General features: G+C 49.3%; 1 protein-coding gene across 5 annotated transcripts in view; it reads left to right on the top strand.

Annotated features, from left to right (window-relative positions):
• Grip2 (glutamate receptor interacting protein 2) overlaps positions 1-20460 on the top strand; it is an 84605-nt gene that overhangs the window by 61592 nt on the left and 2553 nt on the right. For 3 of the 5 annotated variants that reach the window (XM_047534949.1, XM_047534951.1, XM_047534950.1), the window contains 9 exons: positions 1272-1338; positions 1422-1567; positions 1753-1897; positions 3277-3416; positions 3763-3942; positions 4715-4883; positions 6026-6131; positions 17138-17281; positions 19602-19748. In XM_047534949.1, coding sequence (XP_047390905.1) covers positions 1272-1338; positions 1422-1567; positions 1753-1897; positions 3277-3416; positions 3763-3942; positions 4715-4883; positions 6026-6131; positions 17138-17281; positions 19602-19748 — 1244 coding nt within the window. Of the gene's footprint in view, positions 1-1271; positions 1339-1421; positions 1568-1752; positions 1898-3276; positions 3417-3762; positions 3943-4714; positions 4884-5734; positions 6132-17137; positions 17282-19601; positions 19749-20460 lie in introns of those variants that run through there. The other 2 variants (XR_007106293.1, XM_047534952.1) reach the window with 2 other exon arrangements.

Raw genomic sequence — 20460 nt, 5'->3', positions numbered from 1 at the left:
CCCTGTGGGGCTGCCAAGGGCCCTCCAGCAAGACTCGAATGTAAGGACCCGTCTCCCTTTCTGTTCCCAGAGCCTGGAAGAGGCCTGGAACACAGTAGGTGCTTAATTAATGTTTAGCAAGGCAATAAAAATGAAAATGATAGCTGGGTGTGGAAGGGCATACCTGTCATCCCAGTGGCTCAGGAGGCTGAGGTGGGAGGATCCCAAGTTGGAGGCCGGCCTCAGCAAGTTAGCAAGATCCTGTCTGTAAATAAAAAATAAAAAGGACTAGGGATGTGGTTCAGTGGTTAAGTGCCCCTGGGTTCAATTCCCATACCCTTCCCCCCAAAAATTGAAGACTGCAGAATGAGAGAAAGAGAGACAGACAGACATACCGAGGGAGGGAGGGAGGGAGGGAGGGAGAGAAAAGAAAGCAAAGTTGAACTCACAAGCATAGGAAAGTTCAGGCCTGGTAAAGGCTCATGTCGTCATGTGGCCAGCAAGACCCTGTGTGACCTGGTTCCCATGACATCTGGTCTCATCTCCTTGCACTGTCCCTGGTTCAGGCTCCTCCATCTGCAACTGGCTACCTGGGTTCTCCTTGAATATGTTAGGCTCCTTCCTGCCCCAGGGCCTTTGCACTGGCTGTTCATCCTTCTCTCACCTCCTTTTAAGACTTTCCTCCATGGTCACCTTGAGGGCTGAGGTGCAGCTCAGTGGTCGAATGCTTGCGCAGCATGCCTGAGGCTCTGGCCACTGTCACCTTAGCTAGACCCTCCCTCTTTTCTCATCCCACGCTTTCTCATCTGGGACACTTTTACTTTTCTCTGTTATTCATGGCCCGCTCCCCCAACTAGATCGCCAGCTCCAGGAGGGCAGGGTGGGGCGTCTGGTTCACTGCTGAGTCCCCGACACCCCCAACACGCAGTAGAGGCCGGGTGCTGAGACACAGCCAGCCATTGGGCAGCCCTTGGAAGGTGGCAGTTTGGGGGGTGAACTGAGCAGGCAGAAGAAGAGAGAGGCTGATGTTCACTGAGCAGCTACTCAGTGCCAGGAGCCTCGCTGGGCCCGGCGCCTGTTGTCTGGTATAATCTCACCCCTGAGGCGCGGGCAGCCCAGCGAGCTTGCAGATCGAGAGCCGAGGCCCAGGGAGGCCGCGGGACTCATTCAGTCACCCCGCCAGGAGGCAGCGGATCAGGGTGTGCGATCCGCATCCGCGCGACCCCCGGGCCTCACCCCCGGCCCCAGCCGGAGGCCCCCCGAGGTCAGGCTCATGGCCCCTTTGCCCGCAGCGGCCAGCAGGAAGCGAGGGGAGCCGCTGATCATCTCCGACATCAAGAAGGGCAGCGTGGCGCACAGGTAGGGCCGCCCGCCCGGTGGGGGACGCCCAGCGCCTGCGTGCGCGCCGGGCTCCTTCCCACGCCCCACCCCGGGTCACGCAGGACTGGCACCCTGGAGCCGGGCGACAAGCTGCTGGCCATCGACAACATCCGTCTGGACAACTGTCCCATGGAGGACGCGGTGCAGATCCTGCGTCAGTGCGAGGACCTGGTCAAGCTGAAGATCCGGAAGGACGAGGACAATTCCGGTAGGGCGGCCGGCACCTCCCAGGGTGTCCCCGGGCCAGCGAGGCCCCTGGGCGAGCAAGGAGGGGGCAGGGGTCCCCGAGCGAGCAGAGGCGGTGGCCGGGGTCCCCACCCGGGCCAGGGCGCGTGGCGCAGCCGGGGGCCGCCGCCGTCCCCGGCGCTGCCCGACGCCCGCCCTCGCCGGCAGACGAGCAGGAGAGCTCGGGCGCGGTCAGCTACACCGTGGAGCTCAAGCGCTACGGCGGCCCCCTGGGCATCACCATCTCGGGCACCGAGGAGCCGTTTGACCCCATCGTCATCTCGGGCCTCACCAAGCGCGGGCTGGCGGAGAGGTGAGCGGGGACCCCGTGGGGACCCTCGGGAGCAGGAGCCGGGCCTGGGGCCAGCTCAGCTCCATGCCGACGCCGACGCCCCGAGTGACCAGGAGACACCCCCGTCCCCCTCCCCAGTGTCCCTTCAGTCCCCGTCTGCAAAGCCCCCGTCGGTCCAGGCCCTCAGGAGATGCTCCTGCCCCGGCCAAGAGCAAGTCGGTGCCCTTGACCCTTCAGCTTCCTCCGTTTCTGGAAAGTCAGGCTGCGAGGTGGCCTTTTGGAGAGTCACAGTGCGCCGGCGCGGCGGGGACAGTGCCCCGAGGGTCCAGAGGCATCGACGGGGTGGGCAGGTCGTTCGCTGCCTCTGCTGCCCTTTCCCCAGGAAGCACCCCGAGCCAGGAAGGACCCGGGAGCAGGCGGGTGTCCCGGGGTGGGCGCAGGCAGAGGTGGGCTGGACCCCAGCGTTCTACCAACAGCTGTGCGGGGAGGAATCGCGCCCAAGAGGAAGGGAAGGTCCCTGGCACTGAGTGAAGGGGCAGCCGGTGCAGGGCGGAGGGGTGGGAGGCGCGGCGGGAGCGCACAGCCTGGGCAGGACGTCCCCGCGCCTGCAGCGCCCCCTGCTGGACTCCCGGCGCGCTGCAGAGGAGGCAGGACCAGGGACACCGCAGAGGTCCTTATTAACTACCTGCCGTGCACCCTGCCCCGGGCCTGGGTGCTGGGGGCGCACAGACGACCCCCCGCCTCCTCCAGGCTGGTGTAGCTCAGTGCTGGGCAACCGAGGTGTAAACTGAAAAGCAAATTTAGCCACTAACTGTCCAGTAGTCACGTTAGGAAAGTAAAAAGAGCCGGCAGCTTCAGAGGCTGAGGCAGGAGGATCGAAAGTTCGAGTCCAGCCTGGGTAATTTAGTGAGAAAAATTGTTTTAATGAGGGGGAGGTGCTGAGGGTATAGCTCAGCTGGAGAGCTGGGTTCAGTCCCCAGTAATGCAAAGAAAGTCAAAGAAGCCGGGTGCAGTGGTGCATGCCTATAATCCCAGAGACTCGGGAGGCTGAGGCAGGAGGATCGCCAGTTGGAGGCCAGCCTCAGCAACTTAGCGAGACCATATCTTTATTTCAATGTGCAATCAGTATGCATTCTTTTTCTCATACGACACCTTCAGAATCCCGTGAATATTTTAGAGTGTAGCTCAGCTCGATCCACACTGGCCACTCTCCAGTGCCACAGAGGCCACCTGCCGCCCACCACACTCCCCCTTCCTGATCCGCTCCCGGGGCCTCTGGGGAGCATCCTGGGCCATGCCTACCCCCGCCCCCACCCCGTGCAGGCTCTCCCCAGGGGGTGACGTCAGCGTCTGGGGTCCAGATCCCCGACCCAGTCCTCTGCCTCCCGCCCGCCCCTCAGGACTGGTGCCATCCACGTGGGGGACCGCATCCTGGCCATCAACAGCGTCAGCCTCAAGGGCCGGCGGCTGAGCGAAGCCATTCACCTCCTGCAGGTGGCCGGCGAGACGGTCACGCTGAAGATCAAGAAGCAGCTTGACCGTGAGCCTGGCTCCAGGCCCCGGGCACCCCCGCCCCGCAGGAAGGGCCGGCGTCTGTCCCCTGCGCTGGGCGCTGCGGCCCCTGGGAGGCGAGAGGATGCCTGGGACAGACGAAGAGAGGGGGCCAAGCTTGGGGGTCCATCTTTTAATGTGGCTCCGCGGTTGCCGAGCACGTGAGCCGGGCCTCGGTTTCCCGTCTGGGAAGCTGGCTTGTTGGTCGGGTGTCCCCCACGCGGCAGCAGCTGGCTCGGCAGGGGCCTGGGGTCCCCCCAGCAGACTGAGGTGGCGGAGGGGACCTGCTGGGTATCTGCGCCTCGTGCCAGAGGTGGCGCTTCTCCTCCTCCTAGGCCCCCTCCTCCCGCACAAGTCCGAAAGCCTAAGCGAGGCCAGCGACGCAGATGAGGACCCTCCAGATGCCACCAAAGGAGGCCGGCTCGCACCCCGGTTCTCACCCGCTGTGCCCAGTGTGGACAGCGCTGTAGAGTCCTGGGACAGCTCGGCCACGGAGGGTGGCTTTGGGGGCCCAGGTAACACCTCGGGGTCCACCTCTGTGGGGTCCGATCCCTCTGGAACTCCTTCTTGCCTCTTCCATCTCACATAACCCTGTAGGGGACACTTCCTGAGTAAGACAGGATTGGACCCCCTTGAGCTCTTCCAGGCCCCTGGGCTCCCCGTGGACGGTGGGCCCATCAAACTAGGATACACAAGCACCCCAACCAGCTGTTTAGATTTCTCCACCATGAGATGGAGGACCAAGCTGGGCTGGGTCCCGGGGACACCTGTCATCCCAGCAGTTGGGGAGGCTGAGGCAGGAGGATGGAAAGGTGGAGGCCAGCCTCAGCAACTCAGCAAGACCCTGTCTCTAGATAAAATATAAAATAGGGCTGGGGGTGTGGCTCAGTGGGTAAGCGCTCCTGGATTCAATCCCTGATACCCCCCAAAAGAAACAAAAGAACGAAGCTGGTGTTTCCCTCATTCCTAGCCTGATGTCTGGTACACAGTAGGTGCTCAATCAATGTTCACTGCATCCAGCTGGAAATGCAGGAAGCACCCTCCCAACCTGGCCTGGGACAGGCCCAGACACCCAACCTTCCTCCCTGGAGGTCTTGGCCAGGTCCCACCTGTGGAGCCAGGAGGGAGGGTCCCGGGGCACCAGGGCCCCTCGGGGGCTCCAGTGAGTCACACAGGCCCCACCCCTGAGAGGGGCCAAAGACGGTCACCCGCGTGGCTGGAAAGAGGACAGGAGGGAGGCCCAGGTGGGGACATGGAGAATGCAGACGTCCCCCCTCCGCCCACCAGGGGCCTACACACCGCAGGCCACGGTCCGGGGCGGGACCCCCCAGGAGTGGCAGACCAGCCGGCTGAGGAGCAGCCCCCCACCCATCAAGCCCCGGAGGACGAGCTACCCGCCTGGCCCTGCTGATGACAGCTTCCCCGAGGAGGAGGAGGACTGGGAGCCGCCTGCGAGGTCTGTGGCGGGAGCACCGTGGAGGAGGAGCCAGGGGCTCCGGCCAGGGTGGGGATCCCCGGCTGGCGGTCCCTGGGCGCAGGTGGTGGGGGACGTAAGTCTCATGTGACTGTGCAGAGCCACCTCTGCCGGAGACGGGGAGAGGGCCCCAGGGCAGAGGCAAAGATCTTTTGCTGGGGGCAAAGATGTCGAGGCCCTGGAGGCCGTGGAGGCTGCGGAGGCCCAGGGCTCATCTCCTGCTCCCAGCAACAGTGGGAGACCCAGCACTTGAACCCAGACCCAGCTTCTGCCCGGAAAGCCCCGTCCCCTCCTCTCCCCGCAAACTCCTCCTCACCCCTCAAGATTCCGCTCCACTGCCCCTGCCTTCTGGAAGCTTCCCTGACTCTCTCAGGCAGAGGGAACCCCTCCCTCCTTCCTCTGGGAGCCACGCCCTGTTGGCGCAGCCGCTGTCGCAGCTGGTTGGCGTCGAGGCCGCTTCCCTGTGCCCAGAGGAAGGGGGTGTCCCCAGAGTTGACTTGAAGGGTGCCAAGGTCCCCAGCCCCAGTCTTCTTGTCTGTAAGGCGGGAAGGGAAAGAGGCCACTCTTCCCAGTGACCGTCCCCAAGAGCGAGCCCTGTGGAAACCAGGCTGTGCCTCAGAGGACAAGGACCGGGGGCTCCTGTGACAGGGTCTCGACCCCTCCCCTAGCAGAGAAGATTCCATCCCCTCCATCTCTGTGTCCTCTCTGGCTCCAGCCCTGTCCCTGTCGCTGTCCCATGGTGCCATGTGTCTGGGTGGGGCCGGGCGTCCTCTGGGGCTGTTCCATGGATCTCCTCTCTGTCTGTCCGTCTGTCCGTCTGTCTCTCTTCCCAGGCGTCCTGTGTCACCGCTCTCCACCCCGTCTCATCTGCCCATGTTCTAACTGGCCACCGACTGTCCTGGTCGCCCCTAACTGCGTCTTCCCTCCCCATTCTGTGTCACCAACCACTGCCCCGGGGCCCCCAGCACTGCCACCGAGGACACCCGCCTGCCTGCCCGCCCGCCCGTCCACCCTGTGGCCCCCCGAGCCCAGCGCTGGGCCCCGGGGCCACGAAGACGCCTCAGGCCCCGGCCCGCTGCCCGCGCCCGCCCCGCAGAGCTGACGCTGTGGTTCCTACGTTACAGCCCAGGCCCCGGCCCTGCCCGCGAGGAGGGCTTCTGGCGCGTGTTCGGGGAGGCCCTGGAGGACCTGGAGTCGTGCGGCCAGTCGGAGATGCTGAGGGAGCTGGAGGTACGGCCACCGCCCGGCCCGCCCGGGGGATGGGTGTCCGGGACCTGGGGTGCGTGCTGAGCCCCAAGTGGGCAAGGGTGATAGACAGCCCGGAGGGACCCCGCACACTGGGGCTGGGGACATCTGCGACATCCCCGAGTGCGCACAGGGAGCGGTGCGCAAGGGCGCGTGTGGGCCTGCGCCTCTCTCCGGAGCAGGTGCGTCCGCGCGTGCGCATCGACAGGTGCCAGGGCTGCCCTGTGTCTGCGCACGTGTGTGCAAGACGCACTCGTGTTGGGGCGTGCAGTGTGCACGCGTGTGGGTGTTGGCAGCAGCGGCTGCGCAGGACCCGCGGGCGTGGGAGGCTGCAGGTGAAAGCTGCCTTTTTTGAAGCGGGGGTACCAGGGATTGAACCCAGGGGTGCTTAACCACTGAGCCACCTCCCCAGCCCTTTTTATATTTTATTTAGAGACAGGGTCTCACTGAATTGCTTAGGGCCTCGCTAAATTGCTTGAGGCTGGCCTTGACCTTGCGATCCTCCTGCCTCAGCCTCCCGAGCCACTGTAATGACAGGCATAAGCCACCATGCCCAGCTCTTCCATATATATATACATATTTTAAGTAATGATGCTTTTCCTAGTTTCTTAACTATTTAACTTTCAGTCTTTTTTCTTTTCTTCACATAGTACATTGATAAAGCTACAATTCTGCCTATAGGTGCTGCTTTGGCTGTGATCCCACAAATTTTGATTTACGGCATTCTTACAGTACACCCAATTTCAAATGTTTTAAAGATTTGCACCGCCATCTTTACTTAAACCCCTGAAGTGTGAAGAAGTGGGAGGTTTCATTTGTTTTACTTATTTTTTGGTTTTGGACTACTTGTTCTTGATTGTAGCTATTTTTATATTCAGTTTTAGCAGTCCATTCATCTTGGTTTTTAATTTTCATTAAAATGATGTTCTGTGACCAGAACATATTCAACTTCACATTAATTCTTTGGAATTTGTGAAGAATTCCTTCTTTGTGGCCTAGAATATAATCAACTTTTTTTTTTTTCCACACCAGAAATTGAACTCAGGGGCACTGACCACTGAGCCGCATCCCCAGCCTCTTTTATGTTTCATTTTGAGACGGGGTCTTACTAAGTTGCTGAGGCTGGCCTCGACCTTGTGATCCTTCTGCCTTAGCCTCCTGAGCCTCTCTCTGAGATTACAGGCATGGGGCACCTGGCCCAGCAAATGTGATCAACTTTAGTAGATATTACCTGTATGCTTACAAAAGAATGTTAATTCCCTTTTACTGGGCGTAGTGTTCTAGATAGATCAAGATTATTAATAAACTTGTTCAAGTCTACATCTTTACTAACTTGTATATGCTTGACTTAACTTTTTGTTGTTAGCAGTATGATAAAATTCCCACAATAATTGTAGATTCTCTCCTTTATGTTCTGTCAGAATTTGTTTTATGTCCTTTGAAGGTGTATTGTTGTTTGCATATGAATTCATTATTCCTATAACTTCTCAATTTTTTTTCCTATTATTATTATCTCTCTCTATGTACTTTCTCCCTCAACTTCCATTTTGTCTCCTAACGCTACTGTTTTATCAACCTTATTTTGGTGATGTTTGCCCTTTTCTAACTTATTTATTTTCAAACTTATGGTATTATTGTTTCCAACTGTTTCTGTTGTGTACCCTATAAAGCTGATTTCCTTAAGAACAAGCTTAGGCCAGGCATGGTGGGGCATGCCTGTAATCCCAGCAGCTCAGGAGGCTGAGGCAGGAGGATCAAAAGTTGGAGGCCAGCCTCAGAAACTTAGTGAGGTCCTAAGAAACTTAGTGAGACCCAGTCCCTCAACAAAAAATGAAAAGGGTTCAGAATGTGGCTCAGGCGTTAAGTGCACCTCGGTTCAGTCCTTGGTACAAAAAAAAAGAAAAGAAAAGAAAAGAACAAGTTTAGTCCATTTACATTTATTGCTATTACTACTTAACCTTAGTTCTAGCATATAATTTGTGCTTTCTATTTTTTCAGTCTTCCCTACACTACTTCTGATTATTTTTCTGTCTTCCTTCTTTCTCTAGCATCACTAGAAATTTTAGATTTTGTTTGTATACTTTAGTGAATATCCTTAATTCATTTGTTTAACTTTTAATATTCAAATTGTAATTTTAAAGCTTTTCCTTATTATAGAAGTGATACATGCACATGTGCAAAATTAGATAAGCAAAATAAAATAAGTAAAAATAAAATATAAGAATCCCACCACCATGTATTTTTTAAATAGTGAGATTATCATATACCTCCTGATTTATAATCTGTTTTTTGTGGTTGTTGTTTTGTTTTTTCTTTTATGTCAGCTGCTCATGTTTTCATTTTGGTGTATTTTAATTTCTTCCCCTACCAAGACCGAATTTCCTCAACTGCCCCTTGCACCTGACTTGTCCAAACCTAATCGTTACGTCTACTAAGTCTCTCTTCATTTAAGTCCAGTGCCTCTCTAATGACAGCAACTTAATTTTTTTTCATAATTGAGATAAAATCTACATAACATAGCATTTGCCATCTTTTTTTTTTTTTGGTATCAGGGATTGAACCCCTGAGCCACCTCAGGTTTTTATATTTCATTAGAGACAGGGTCTCGCTGAGTTGCTCAGGGCCTCGCTAATCTGCTGAAGCTGACTTTGAACTCCCTATCCTCCTGCCTCAGCCTCCCAAGTTGCTGGGATGACGGGCTCATTTTAGCCATTTTAAAGTGTACCATTGGCTGGTCTTTTCATGAGTTGTGCAACCCTCAGCCCTAATTCTAGAACTTTCCAAAAAGAAACCCCATATTTCCCAATCGCTTCTCCCCCTGGCAACTCAGGTCTACTTTCGTCTCTATTGCTTGCCCATTCTGCATTATATGCATGCTGTCCAGGTGGGGATGTAGTCCAGTGTAGAGTGCTTGCCTAGCACAGGCTCCATCCCCCGTACTGTCCCCCCCAAAAAATCACATACACGAAATCATACAATCTATGATCTTTTGTGTCTGACTTTATTCACTTAACATTGTAGCATATATCAATACTTAATTTCTTCCTATGGATGTACCACAGCTCTGGCTTTCTTAAAGGACAGGACGGCCTGATCTTAAACTCTCAGTATCGTTTCTTTTTTTTTTAATTTTAATTTATTTTTATTGTAAACAAATGGGATACATGTTGCTTCTGTTTGTACATGGAGTAACAGCATAGCATTTGCGTAATCATACGTTTACATAGGGTAATGATGTTTGATTCATTCTGTTATTTTTCCTTCCCCCCCACCCCTCCCACCCCTCTTTTCCCTCTATACAGTCCCTCCCTCCTCCATTCTTGCCCCCCTCCCACCCCCCATTATGTGTCATCATCCGCTTATCAGTGAGATCATTCATCTTTTGGATTTCTGAGATTGGCTTATCTCACTTAGCATGATATTCTCCAATTTCATCCATTTGCCTGCAAATGCCATAATTTTATTATTCTTTATAGCTGAGTAATATTCCATTGTATATATATATATATATATATATATATATATATATATATATGCCACAGTTTCTTTATCCATTCATCAATTGAAGGGCATCTAGGTTGGTTCCACACTCTGGCTATTGTGAATTGAGCAGCTATGAACATTGATGTGGCTGTATCTCTGTAGTATGCTGATTTTAAGTCCTTTGGGTATAGGCCGAGGAATGGGATAGCTGGGTCAAATGGTGGGTCCATTCCAAGTTTTCTAAGGAATCTCCACACTGCTTTCCAGAGTGGCTGCACTAATTTGCAGCCCCACCAGCAATGTATGAGGGTGCCTTTTTCCCCACATCCTCACCAACACCTATTGTTGCTTGTATTCTTGATAATCGCCATTCTAATTGGGGTGAGATGCAATCTTACTGTAGTTTTGGTTTGCATTTCTCTTATTACTAAAGATGGTGAACATTTTTTCATATGTTTGTTGATTGCTTGTAGATCTTCTTCTGTGAAGCGTCTGTTCATATCCTTAGTCCATTTGTTGATTGGATTATTTGTATTCTTGGTGTAGAGTTTTTGAGTTCTTTATATATTCTGGAAATTAGTGCTCTATCTGAAGTATGAGTGGCAAAGATTTTCTCCCACTCTGTAGGCTCTCTCTTCGCATTGCTGCTAGTTTCCTTTGCTGAGAGAAAGCTATTTAGTTTGAATCTATCCCAGTTATTGATTCTTCCTTTTATTTCTTGTGCTATGGGAGTCCTGTTAAGGAAGTCTGATCCTAAGCCAACAAGTTGAAGATTTGGACCTACTTTTTCTTCTATAAGATGCAGGGTCTCTGGTCTGATTTCAAGGTCCTTGATCCATTGTGAGTTGATTTTTGTGCAGGATGAGAGATAGGTGTTTAGTTTCATTCTCCTGCATATGGATTTCTAGTTTTCCCAGCATCATTTGTTGAAGAGGCTATCTTTTCTCCATTGCATATTTTTGGCACCTTTGTCTAGTATGAGAAAATTGTATTTATTTGGGTTTGTGTCCATGTCCTCTATTCTGTACCATTGATCTACCTGTCTATTTTGGTGCCAATACCATGCCGTTTTTGTTACTATTGCTTTGTAGTATAGTTGAAGTTCTGGTATTGCGATACCCCCTCTTTCATTCTTCCTGCTAAGGATTGCTTTAGCTATTCTGGGTTTCTTTTTCTTCCAGATGAATTTCATGATTGCTTGCTCTATTTCTGTAAGGTACATCATTGGGATTTTAATTGGAATTGCATTGAATCTGTATAGCACTTTTGGTAGTATGGCCATTTTGACAATATTAATTCTGCCTATCCAAGAACATGGAAGATCTTTCCATCTCCTAAGGTCTTCCTCAATTTCTTTTTTCAATGTTTTGTAAATTTCATTGTAGAGATCTTTTACCTCTTTGGTTAGATTGATTCCCAAGTATTTTATTTTTTTTTTTTTGAGGCTATTGCAAATGGAGTTGTTTTCCTCATTTCCCTTTCAGCTGTTTCGTCGCTTGCGTATAAAAATGCTTTAGATTTATGTGTGTTGATTTTATAGCCTGCTATTTTGCTGAATTCATTGATGAGGTCTAGAAGTTTTCTGGAGGAGGTTTTTGGATCCTCTAAATATAGAGTCATGTCATCAGCAAATAGTGACAGCTTAAGTTCCTCTTTTCCTATTCGTATTCTTTTAATTTCTTTGGTCTGCCTAATTGCTCTGGCTAGAGTTTCCAGGATAATGTTGAATAGAAGTGGTGAAAGAGGACATCCCTGTCTTGTTCCCATTTTTAAAGGGAATGCTTTCAGTTTTTCTCCATTAAGAATGTTGGCCATGGGCTTAGCATAAATAGCCTTTACAATGTTCAGGTTTGTTCCTACTATCCCTATTTTTCCTAGTGTTTTGAGCATGAAGGGGTGTTGTATTTTGTTGAACACTTTTTCTGTGTCAATTGAAATAATCATATGATTCTTATCCTTAAGTCTATTGACATGATGGATTACGTTTATTGATTTACGGATGTTAAACCATCCTTGCATTCCAGGGATGAACCCCACTTGATACTGGTGCACGATTTTCTTAATATGTTTTTGGATACAGTTTGCTAATATTTTGTTAAGGATCTTTGCATCTATATTCATCAAGGATATTGGTCTAAAATTTTCTTTCCTTGATGTGTCTTTTCCTGGTTTGGTATGAGGGTGATATTAGCTTCATAGAATGAGGTTGGTAGGGTTCCCTCCTTTTCTATTTCCTGGAATACTTTGAGAAGCATTGGAATGAGATCTTCTTTGAAGATCTTGTAGAACTCGGCTGAGAATCCCTCTGGTCCTGGGCTTTTCTTGGATGGTAGGTTTTAATGGCTTCTTCTATTTCATTGCTTGATATTGATCTGTTTAAATTGTGTATGTCCTCCTGGTTCAGTTTGGGAGGAGCATATGTCTCTAGAAATTTGTCAATGTCTTCGGTAGTTTCTGTTTTGTTGGAATACAGATTTTCGAAGTAGCTTCTCATTATGTTCTGTATCTCAGTGGTGTCTGTCGTGATATTTCCTTTTTCATCACGAATTTTAGTAATTTGAGTTTTCTCTCTCCTCTTTCTTAGTGTGGCTAAGGGTTTGTCTATTTTGTTTATTTTCTCAAAGAACCAACTTTTTGTTTTGTCAATTTTTTGAATTGTTTCTTTTGTTTCAATTTCATTGAATTCAACTCTGATTTTAATTATTTTCTGTCTTCTACTACTTTTGCTGTTATTCTGTTCTTCTTTTTCTAGGGCTTTGAGCTGTAATGTTAGGTCATTTAGTTGTTGACTTTCATTCTTTTCTGGAATGTGCTCCATGCAATAAATTTTCCTCTTAGTACTGCTTTCATGGTGTCCCAGAGATTTTGATATGTTGTATCATCGTTCTCATTGACCTCTAAGAATTTTTTTTATCTCCTCCCTGATGTTTTCTGTTATCCATGTTTCATTCAATAGCATATTATTTAGTCTCCAGGTGTTGGAGTAATTTCTGTTTTTTATTTTGTCTACTCTCAGTCCATTATGATCTGATAGAACACAAGGCAGTATCTCTATTTTTTTGCATTTCCTAAGGGCTGCTTTGTGGCATAACATATGGTCTATTTTCGAGAAGGTTCCATGTGCTGCTGAGAAGAAAGTGAATCTGCTTGTTGATGGATGGAATATTCTATATATGTCTGTTAAGTCTAGGTTATTGATTGCGTTATTGAGTTCTATGGTTTCTTTGGTGTTTTTTTGTTTGGAAGATCTATCTAGTGGTGACAACGGTGTGTTAAAGTTGCCCAGAATTATTGTGTTGTGGTCTATTTGATTCCCGAAATTGAGAAGGATTTGTTTAATGTACAGGGATGCACCATTGTTTGGGGCATAGATATTTACGATTCTTATGTCTTCCTGATTTATGATTCCCTTAAGCAGTATTAAATGTCCTTCTTTATTCCTTCTGACTAACTTTGGCTTGAAGTCCACTTTATCTGATATAAGGATGGAAACCCCCTCTTTTTTTACTGAGTCCATGTGCGTGGTAGGTTTTTCCCCATCCATTCACCTTTAGTCTGTGGATGTCTTTTTCTATGAGATGAGTCTCTTGCAGGCAGCATGTTGTTGGGTCTTTCTTTTTAATCCAATCTGCCAGTCTATGTCTTTTGATTGATGAGTTTAGGCCATTAACATTCAGGGTTATTATTGAGATATGATTTGTATTCCCAGTCATTTGAGCTTATTGTTGGTTTTTTACTTGACTTGGTTTCTCCTTTGAGTGGTTTTTCTCTAAGGTAGTTCCTCCCCTTGCTGACCTACATTGTTGTTTTTCATTTCCTCCTCATGGAATATTTTGTTGAGAATATTCTCTAGTGCAGGCTTTCTATTTGTAAATTCTTTTAACTTTTGTTTATAATGGGCGGATTTAATTTCATCTTCAAATCTGAAAGTTAGTTTTGCTGGGTATAGGATTCTTGGTTGGCAATCATGTTCTTTCAGAGCTTGAAATATGTTGGTCCAGGCCCTTCTACCTTTTAGAGTCTGGGTTGAGAAGTCAGCTGCTATCCATATTGGTCTCCCCCTATATGTAATCTGATGCTTTTCTCTCGCGGCCTTCAAAATCCTATCTTTATTTTGAATGTTAGGCATTTTCATTATAATGTTTCTTGGTGTGGACCTGTTGTGACTTTCTGCATTTGGTGTTCTGTAAGCCTCTTGTATTTGATTTTCCATTTCATTCTTCAGGTTTGGGAAATTTTCTGATATTATTTCATTGAATAGGTTGTTCATTCCTTTGGTTTGTATCTCTGTGCCTTCCTCAATCCCAGTAATTCTTAAATTTGGTCTTTTCATGATGTCCCATAGTTCTTGGAGATTCTGTTCATGATTTCTTACCATCTTCTCTGTTTGGGCAACTTTATTTTCAAGATTAAATATTTTATCTTCATTGTCTGAGGTTCTGTCTTCCAAGTGGTCTAGTCTTTTGGTGATGCTTTCCATTGAGTTTTTTATTTGGTTTATTGTTTCCTTCATTTCAAGGATTTCCGTTTGGGTTTTTTTTTTTTTTTTTTTTGAGAATCTCTATCTCTTTGTTGAAATGACCTTTTGCTTCCTGCAGATGCTCTTTCAGCTTGTTGGTATTATCATTCATTGCCTGCATCTGTTCTCTTATCTCATCCTTTGCTTCACGAATCATCTTAATCATGTATAATCTGAAGTCCTTTTCTGACATTTCTTCTAACGTACTGTCATTGGATTCTATTAATATAGAATCTAGATTTGTTTGGATCATTTTCTTCCCTTGTTTTTTCATGTTGTTCATGTATCTTCCCCTCTAGCAGTGCAGATCTGGGGTATTGCAGATTTCCCCCTAGAGGCTTATAGTGGCCCTATAGGTTTCCAAAACCCTTTCTTTAAGGGAAGTTCAATATTAGCAGTGCCCAATTCAGACACTATGCAATCCTAGACCAAATAGCCCCTATGAGGACAATAACAAAATTGTCATAATAACCAGAATGAGTTCAAATATTATCTTCAGTAAAACAAACAGATTTGCAATAAGGTCTGCAGTTTCAAATGGAGGACAAAGAGGATGCAGAGGGATGTAGAATGTGGCTGTTAATGGGATAAGAAAAGAATATACAGAAGTTGTAGATAATAGAAAGGGTGAGAGTGTAATCAAAAGAAATCAGATGTTAGCATGCAAAAAAGGGAGAATGAGACTCTGAGGGAACAGGTAAACAAAAGGAAAAGAGAGCAAGAAAAGTAAAGAAATAAAAACTTAAACTTTTTCAATAAGGAGAAAAAAGAAAATCTACAGTATAACAGTCATATAGTAATGAAACCTCCCAGAGTTCAGTAGCCTGATGCATGAGAGGTACCTGACAATGAGCTTCAAGCCTCCAGCAGGCGTCTCAGGATGGGATTTGCCCCACCTAAAGATGGGAGCTATGGCTTCCAGGATTATCCAAGATGGCCACTCTGGCTTCCAAATGTGTTGGCAAATGGGTAGCTGCAGCTTGGGGTGTGGACGTGGTCAGCTGGAGGTCCTGGAGACGGGATGCAGTTGGTCCGGCAGGGGTCCTGGAGGTCGGGTGTGTTTGGTGTGGTTGCAGGATCCTGGAGGCCGGTTGCAATCAGTCAGTCTGGGGTCCCAGTGATAGGGCACAGTCAGTTGGTCTGGGGGTCCTGACAACAGGGAGCAGTCAGTCGATGTGAGGGCCCCAGAGGCAGGGAGTGATCGGTCGGGCTGAGAGATCCTGGAGATGGGGCTCAGTCAGTCTGGCCAGGGATCCTACGGGGCCTGGCTGTTCCCAGTATCTTTTCTTAACTTCGTTTTCCTAATAAAACCCAATCAATACTTCTTAGGAAGACGGGCACTTTAGACTCTGCCTAACCTCCTTCCAAACGATCTCCTTCCATCTCCCAACTCATTTATAAATTTGCTCAGACGTAGTGCCTGCAGGGGCTTAGCCGGTATTGTTCGCTCTCATCAGCATGTTTGGCCCATCAATTTGCTCCCCATGACTTCTGTCTCCCATCTTTTCTTTCTGAGTTCATTTTTTAATGTTCAGGAGCTCATTCAGTGAAGGTCTTTGGATATAAGGCCTTCCAGGTTTTGTGTTCTGAAAATGTTTCACCGTGAATCTTGAGTGATACTTTAGCTGGGTATAAAATTCACCTTCTCCCAAGGCTTCGAATGGGTGATTCCATTGTCTTCTGGCAACTGTTCTTGCTGCTCTTGGATCACGGTCATGGCTTGTCACTGGATTTCTCTATTTTGGCTGGATCTTTTGCTGTGATGTGTCTCAGTGTTAGTTTGGTTTTTATTTTCTTATTTTTTTTTATTTTATTTTTTCTGTTTTGGTCTGTCAGCCTGAGAACTTCTGTTTTCCTTCAATGCTGGAAAATTCTTAATCATATTTTAAATATCACCTCCCCCTTACCATCTCCTTAGGGACTTCTCTTAGATATGCTTTGGGCCCCTGCCTCGCTCCCAGACTTTCTGTTTTCCATGTCTCTTAACTTTTTTTTTCTTTAACATTTTCTCTGCACTGTGTGCGACTTCCTTTTTTTTGATCTGCCCACCCAGTCTCATCTGTGAATCTCGATATTGTGTTTCAGAATCTACATCTTTTATTTCTAGGGTGTCTATTTATTTTTCAAATACTGCCTCTTTTGTTCCTGGTGTCTTTTCCTTTTTCTTCTGACTTTTCTGTACATTTTTTCAGCAGACTAGTTCTAAGAGTTCCTTTGGTTTTTCTGTGATTTGGAGCGTCCTGGGCATGGGTTTGCCTGTTTGTCATCTCGGTGGGCAGCTGGGCTTTTAAGTACACCATGGTGCTTCCTTTCAGGGACAGTTCCTGCCATAGGCATCCTCTGGGCTCTGTGTGGTTGGGCACCTCTGAGATAGTCCCTCACCCCAGGTCTCCCCACCACCGTCCCCAGCCCTAGGGCCTTCTTCCAGGTCTCCTCACCACAGGGCCTTGGCACATGCTGCTCCCTCTCTCTTCTAGAGGCTCTCTTCCACCTCCTCTTCTACCTTAGCTCTGAGGGCTCAGTTCTGGAAGCTTCCCTGAGCCCCCACACCATCCTGGGTGCTATTCCCCACGTACCTCACCTCCGTCACAATCACCGTGTTATCTTAAAGTTCATGTTTACCAATAGCAGTAGAGCAAAGTGGTCAAGAGCCCCGACTTTGGAGCCAGACTCTGCGATCCCATCTTACCTCTCCAAGCCTCAGTTTACTTGTCTGCAGAATGGGGGGGAAATGGCACACAACTCCCTCAGGCTGTCGCAGAGAATACAATGGGTCTGTGCGTGCCGTGCTGAGAAACGAGCCCCGTCATTGATCCTGAGATTGTGGGGTTCACCAGTGACGCCCACCCCTCCACCAGCGAGAGCCCCCAAGTGGGCAAGGACCACAGCTGCCCTGTTCCCCACGGGACCCTGAAGCCGGGCGCCCAGCGGGTGGGTGGATGCTGACTGTCTGACAGGGCAAGCAAATGACCACCATCCCACCCCGCAGGCCTCCATCATGACGGGCGCCGTGCAGAGTGTGGCTCTGGAGGGCAGGCCTGGCCCCCGGCCCTGGCGGAGGGCCCGGGAGGCACGAGCTGCCCCCGAGGAGCTGCAGGAGCTTCTGCTGCCGACGCCCCTGGAGATGCACAAGGTGGGTGCTGGGTGGGCCCCGGGGGCGGCCCACGTCCTGGGGCCACAAGGACCCGCCCAGATCTGTGGGCCTCTCCTCCCTCCCGGCTTTAGTCTCCTCCACCGTCAAACAGGGATTCACACCAGGCTGTTTTCCACAACCCTCATCGTATGGGTGGTAAACATACACACAGGACACACACACACACAAACGAACACAACAGACACAGAACACACACAACACACAACACACACAAACACAACAGACACACAACACACAGGACACACACAACACACACACAAATGAACACAAAAGACACAACACACACAACACACACAACACACAATACCCACAAAAACGAACACAACACACAACACACACACAAATGAACACAAAAGACACAGAACACACACACACAACACACACAACACACAATATACACAACACACAACACACAATACCCACACAAACGAACACAACACACAGCACACACACATACCACACACAACACACAATATACACACAACAGACACAACACATACACAACACACAACACACACACAAACGAACACAACAGACACACAACACACAGGACACACACAACACACACAAATGAACACAAAAGACACAGAACACACACAACACATACAACACACAATATACACAACACACAACACCCACACAAACGAACACAACACACAACACACACACATACCACACAAACACACAATATACACACAACAGACACAACACACCCACAACACACACAAACGAACTCAACAGACACACAACACACACAACACACACATACCACACACACAACAGACACAACACACAACATACACAACACAACATGCACAACAAACAGAACACATGGACAATACACACAAACGAACACAACAGACACACAACACAACACACACAACACACAATGTACACACGCAATGTACAGTGGGCTATTATTTTCCTCTAAGTGGACTTTTATTCCCTCTCAAGTGTGTGTGTGTGTCTATACATATCTATGTGTGTATGTGCAAGTGCATGTAAGTGCATATTTATACACATATGCATTTATATATAAAAGTTTGCATATTGTATGCATCTAGATATGTGCACGTGCATATGTATACAGTTGGCCTTCCCGATCCACAGGTTCTGCACTCGCAAATCCAACCACACACAGATTGGCAACATTCATTCAAAAATTACATCTGTGCTAGGCCCTGTGGTGCATGCCTGCCATCCGAGTGACTCGGGAGGCTGAGGCAGGAGGATTGCAAGTTGGAGGCCAGCCTCAGCAACTTAGAGAAGCACTAAGCATCTTGACGCGACTCTGTGTCAGAATTAAATAAATAAATAAATAAATAGGCTGGGGATGTGGCTCGGTGGTAAAGCATCCCTGGATTCAGTCCCTGGTACCAAGAAAAAAAAATTACATCTGTACTGAACATGTACAGACATTTTTTAGCCATTCCCTAAACAATACAGTATAACAATTATTGACACAGAATTCACACCACACTAGGTGTTACAAGTTATCCAGAGATGATTTAAAGTGCGAGGGAGATGTGTAGACTCCATGCACATCTGCACCATTTTATATAAAGGACTTGAACAGCTGCAGACTTTGATATCGTCGAGGGGTCCTAGAATCAGTCTCCTGCAGATACTGAGGAACCGCTGTCTTTCTTTCTTTCTTTCTTTTCTTTTCTTTTCTTTCTTTCTTTTCTCTTTCTTACAGGGAGATTGAACCCGGGGCACTTAAGCATTGAGCCATATCCCTGGCCTTTTTTATTTTTTATTTTGAGACAAGGTCTCACTAAGTTGCTGAGGCTGGCCTCCAGCTTGTCATCCTCCTGCCTCAGCCTCCCCAGCCCCGGGATTACAGGCACGCGCCGGTGCCCGGGCTGTCTAACCTTTTTCTATAAATCCTATCTTTCCATCACTACCTGAAATGAGAAGCCGGCATCTCGCCATCACTGTATAAAAAGAAACAGGAGAAACTCCAGCCGGCCGGCTCTGAGCGCCCTGAGCCGGAAGCCGGCTCTTTGTAAGGAGGCGCAGGAGAGTTTGGGGTGGTGAACACGCTCAGGCTGTCTCCTTGGTGACAGCCAGGGCACCGAGGAAGCCCAGCAAGGGAAGCCCCTTCCCAGGGGACCTGCGGCGGGGGAGGTGCTCCGGGCAGGGAAGGCCGGGCAGCCGCCAGGGGAAGCCTGGGGTCGCAGCAGGCCGGTGGGCTGAGCCTGGATCCCAGAGGCACCGGCCGCCAGAGCGAGGGGTTCAGGCCACCGCGGGAGGCTGGAGGCAGAGTTCCAGGGACCCCTCCTCCTCCTGCCCGCAGGTGACGCTGCACAAGGACCCCGCGCGGAATGACTTCGGCTTCAGCGTCTCAGATGGTCTCCTGGAGAAGGGGGTCTACGTGCACACCGTGCGTCCTGATGGGCCAGCCCAGCGTGGGGGCCTCCGGCCCTTCGACAGGGTCCTTCAGGTAACGCAGGGGGAGGACACCACAGGCGGTGGCCTTGTTTCCCAGTCCTAGGATGGGGACGGAGCCCACTTCTACTCAACTGTGAAGAGCAGATGACCACTGGGTCGGAGGCACGTGCCTGTCATCCCAGCGCCTCAGGAGGCTGAGGCAGGAGGATCACGAGTTCAAGGCCAGCTTCAGCATATTAGTGAGGCCCTAAGCAACTCAGCAAGACCCTATCTCAAAATTCAAAAAAAAAAAAAAAAAAAAAAAAAAAGAAAAAAAAAGATTAGGGATGTAGCTCAGTGGTAAATCACCCCAGCTTCTATCCCTAGAACCCCCCCAAATGATGAAGTAAGTTGTATCAGTCAGGTGAGGCTGAGTTATGCTGCAGTAACAAACATCCCCCAAACCTCAATGCTCAACACGCACTAGTGCTGATGAATCACTCTCCATGTCCACTGGGGGCCAATGTGGCCTCCTTTTCCCCAGGCTGAAGGACCTTTTCCCCAGGCTGAAGGACCTCCAGCTTCTCTAATTCACTTGACCTCCTCAAACTCCGTGACAGAGGAGTCAAGCCTGGGCAGCTCCTTTTCTGCCTTCACACAGAAACATGCCTGTCACGGCCCTTCACAGACTATTGGCCAGAACCGGTCATGTGACGTGCCTAACAGCAAAGAAGTCTGGGGAGGGTGAGGCGTCCCTCCCTCAGTCACCCCTGACCGGCTGGACA

Source organism: Sciurus carolinensis, chromosome 19 (genome assembly GCF_902686445.1).
Source record: "Sciurus carolinensis chromosome 19, mSciCar1.2, whole genome shotgun sequence".
In the NCBI taxonomy this organism is placed as follows: Eukaryota; Metazoa; Chordata; class Mammalia; order Rodentia; family Sciuridae; genus Sciurus; species Sciurus carolinensis.
Note: the sequence above shows the minus strand (reverse complement) of the source record. Positions and strands in the feature narration are given on the sequence as shown.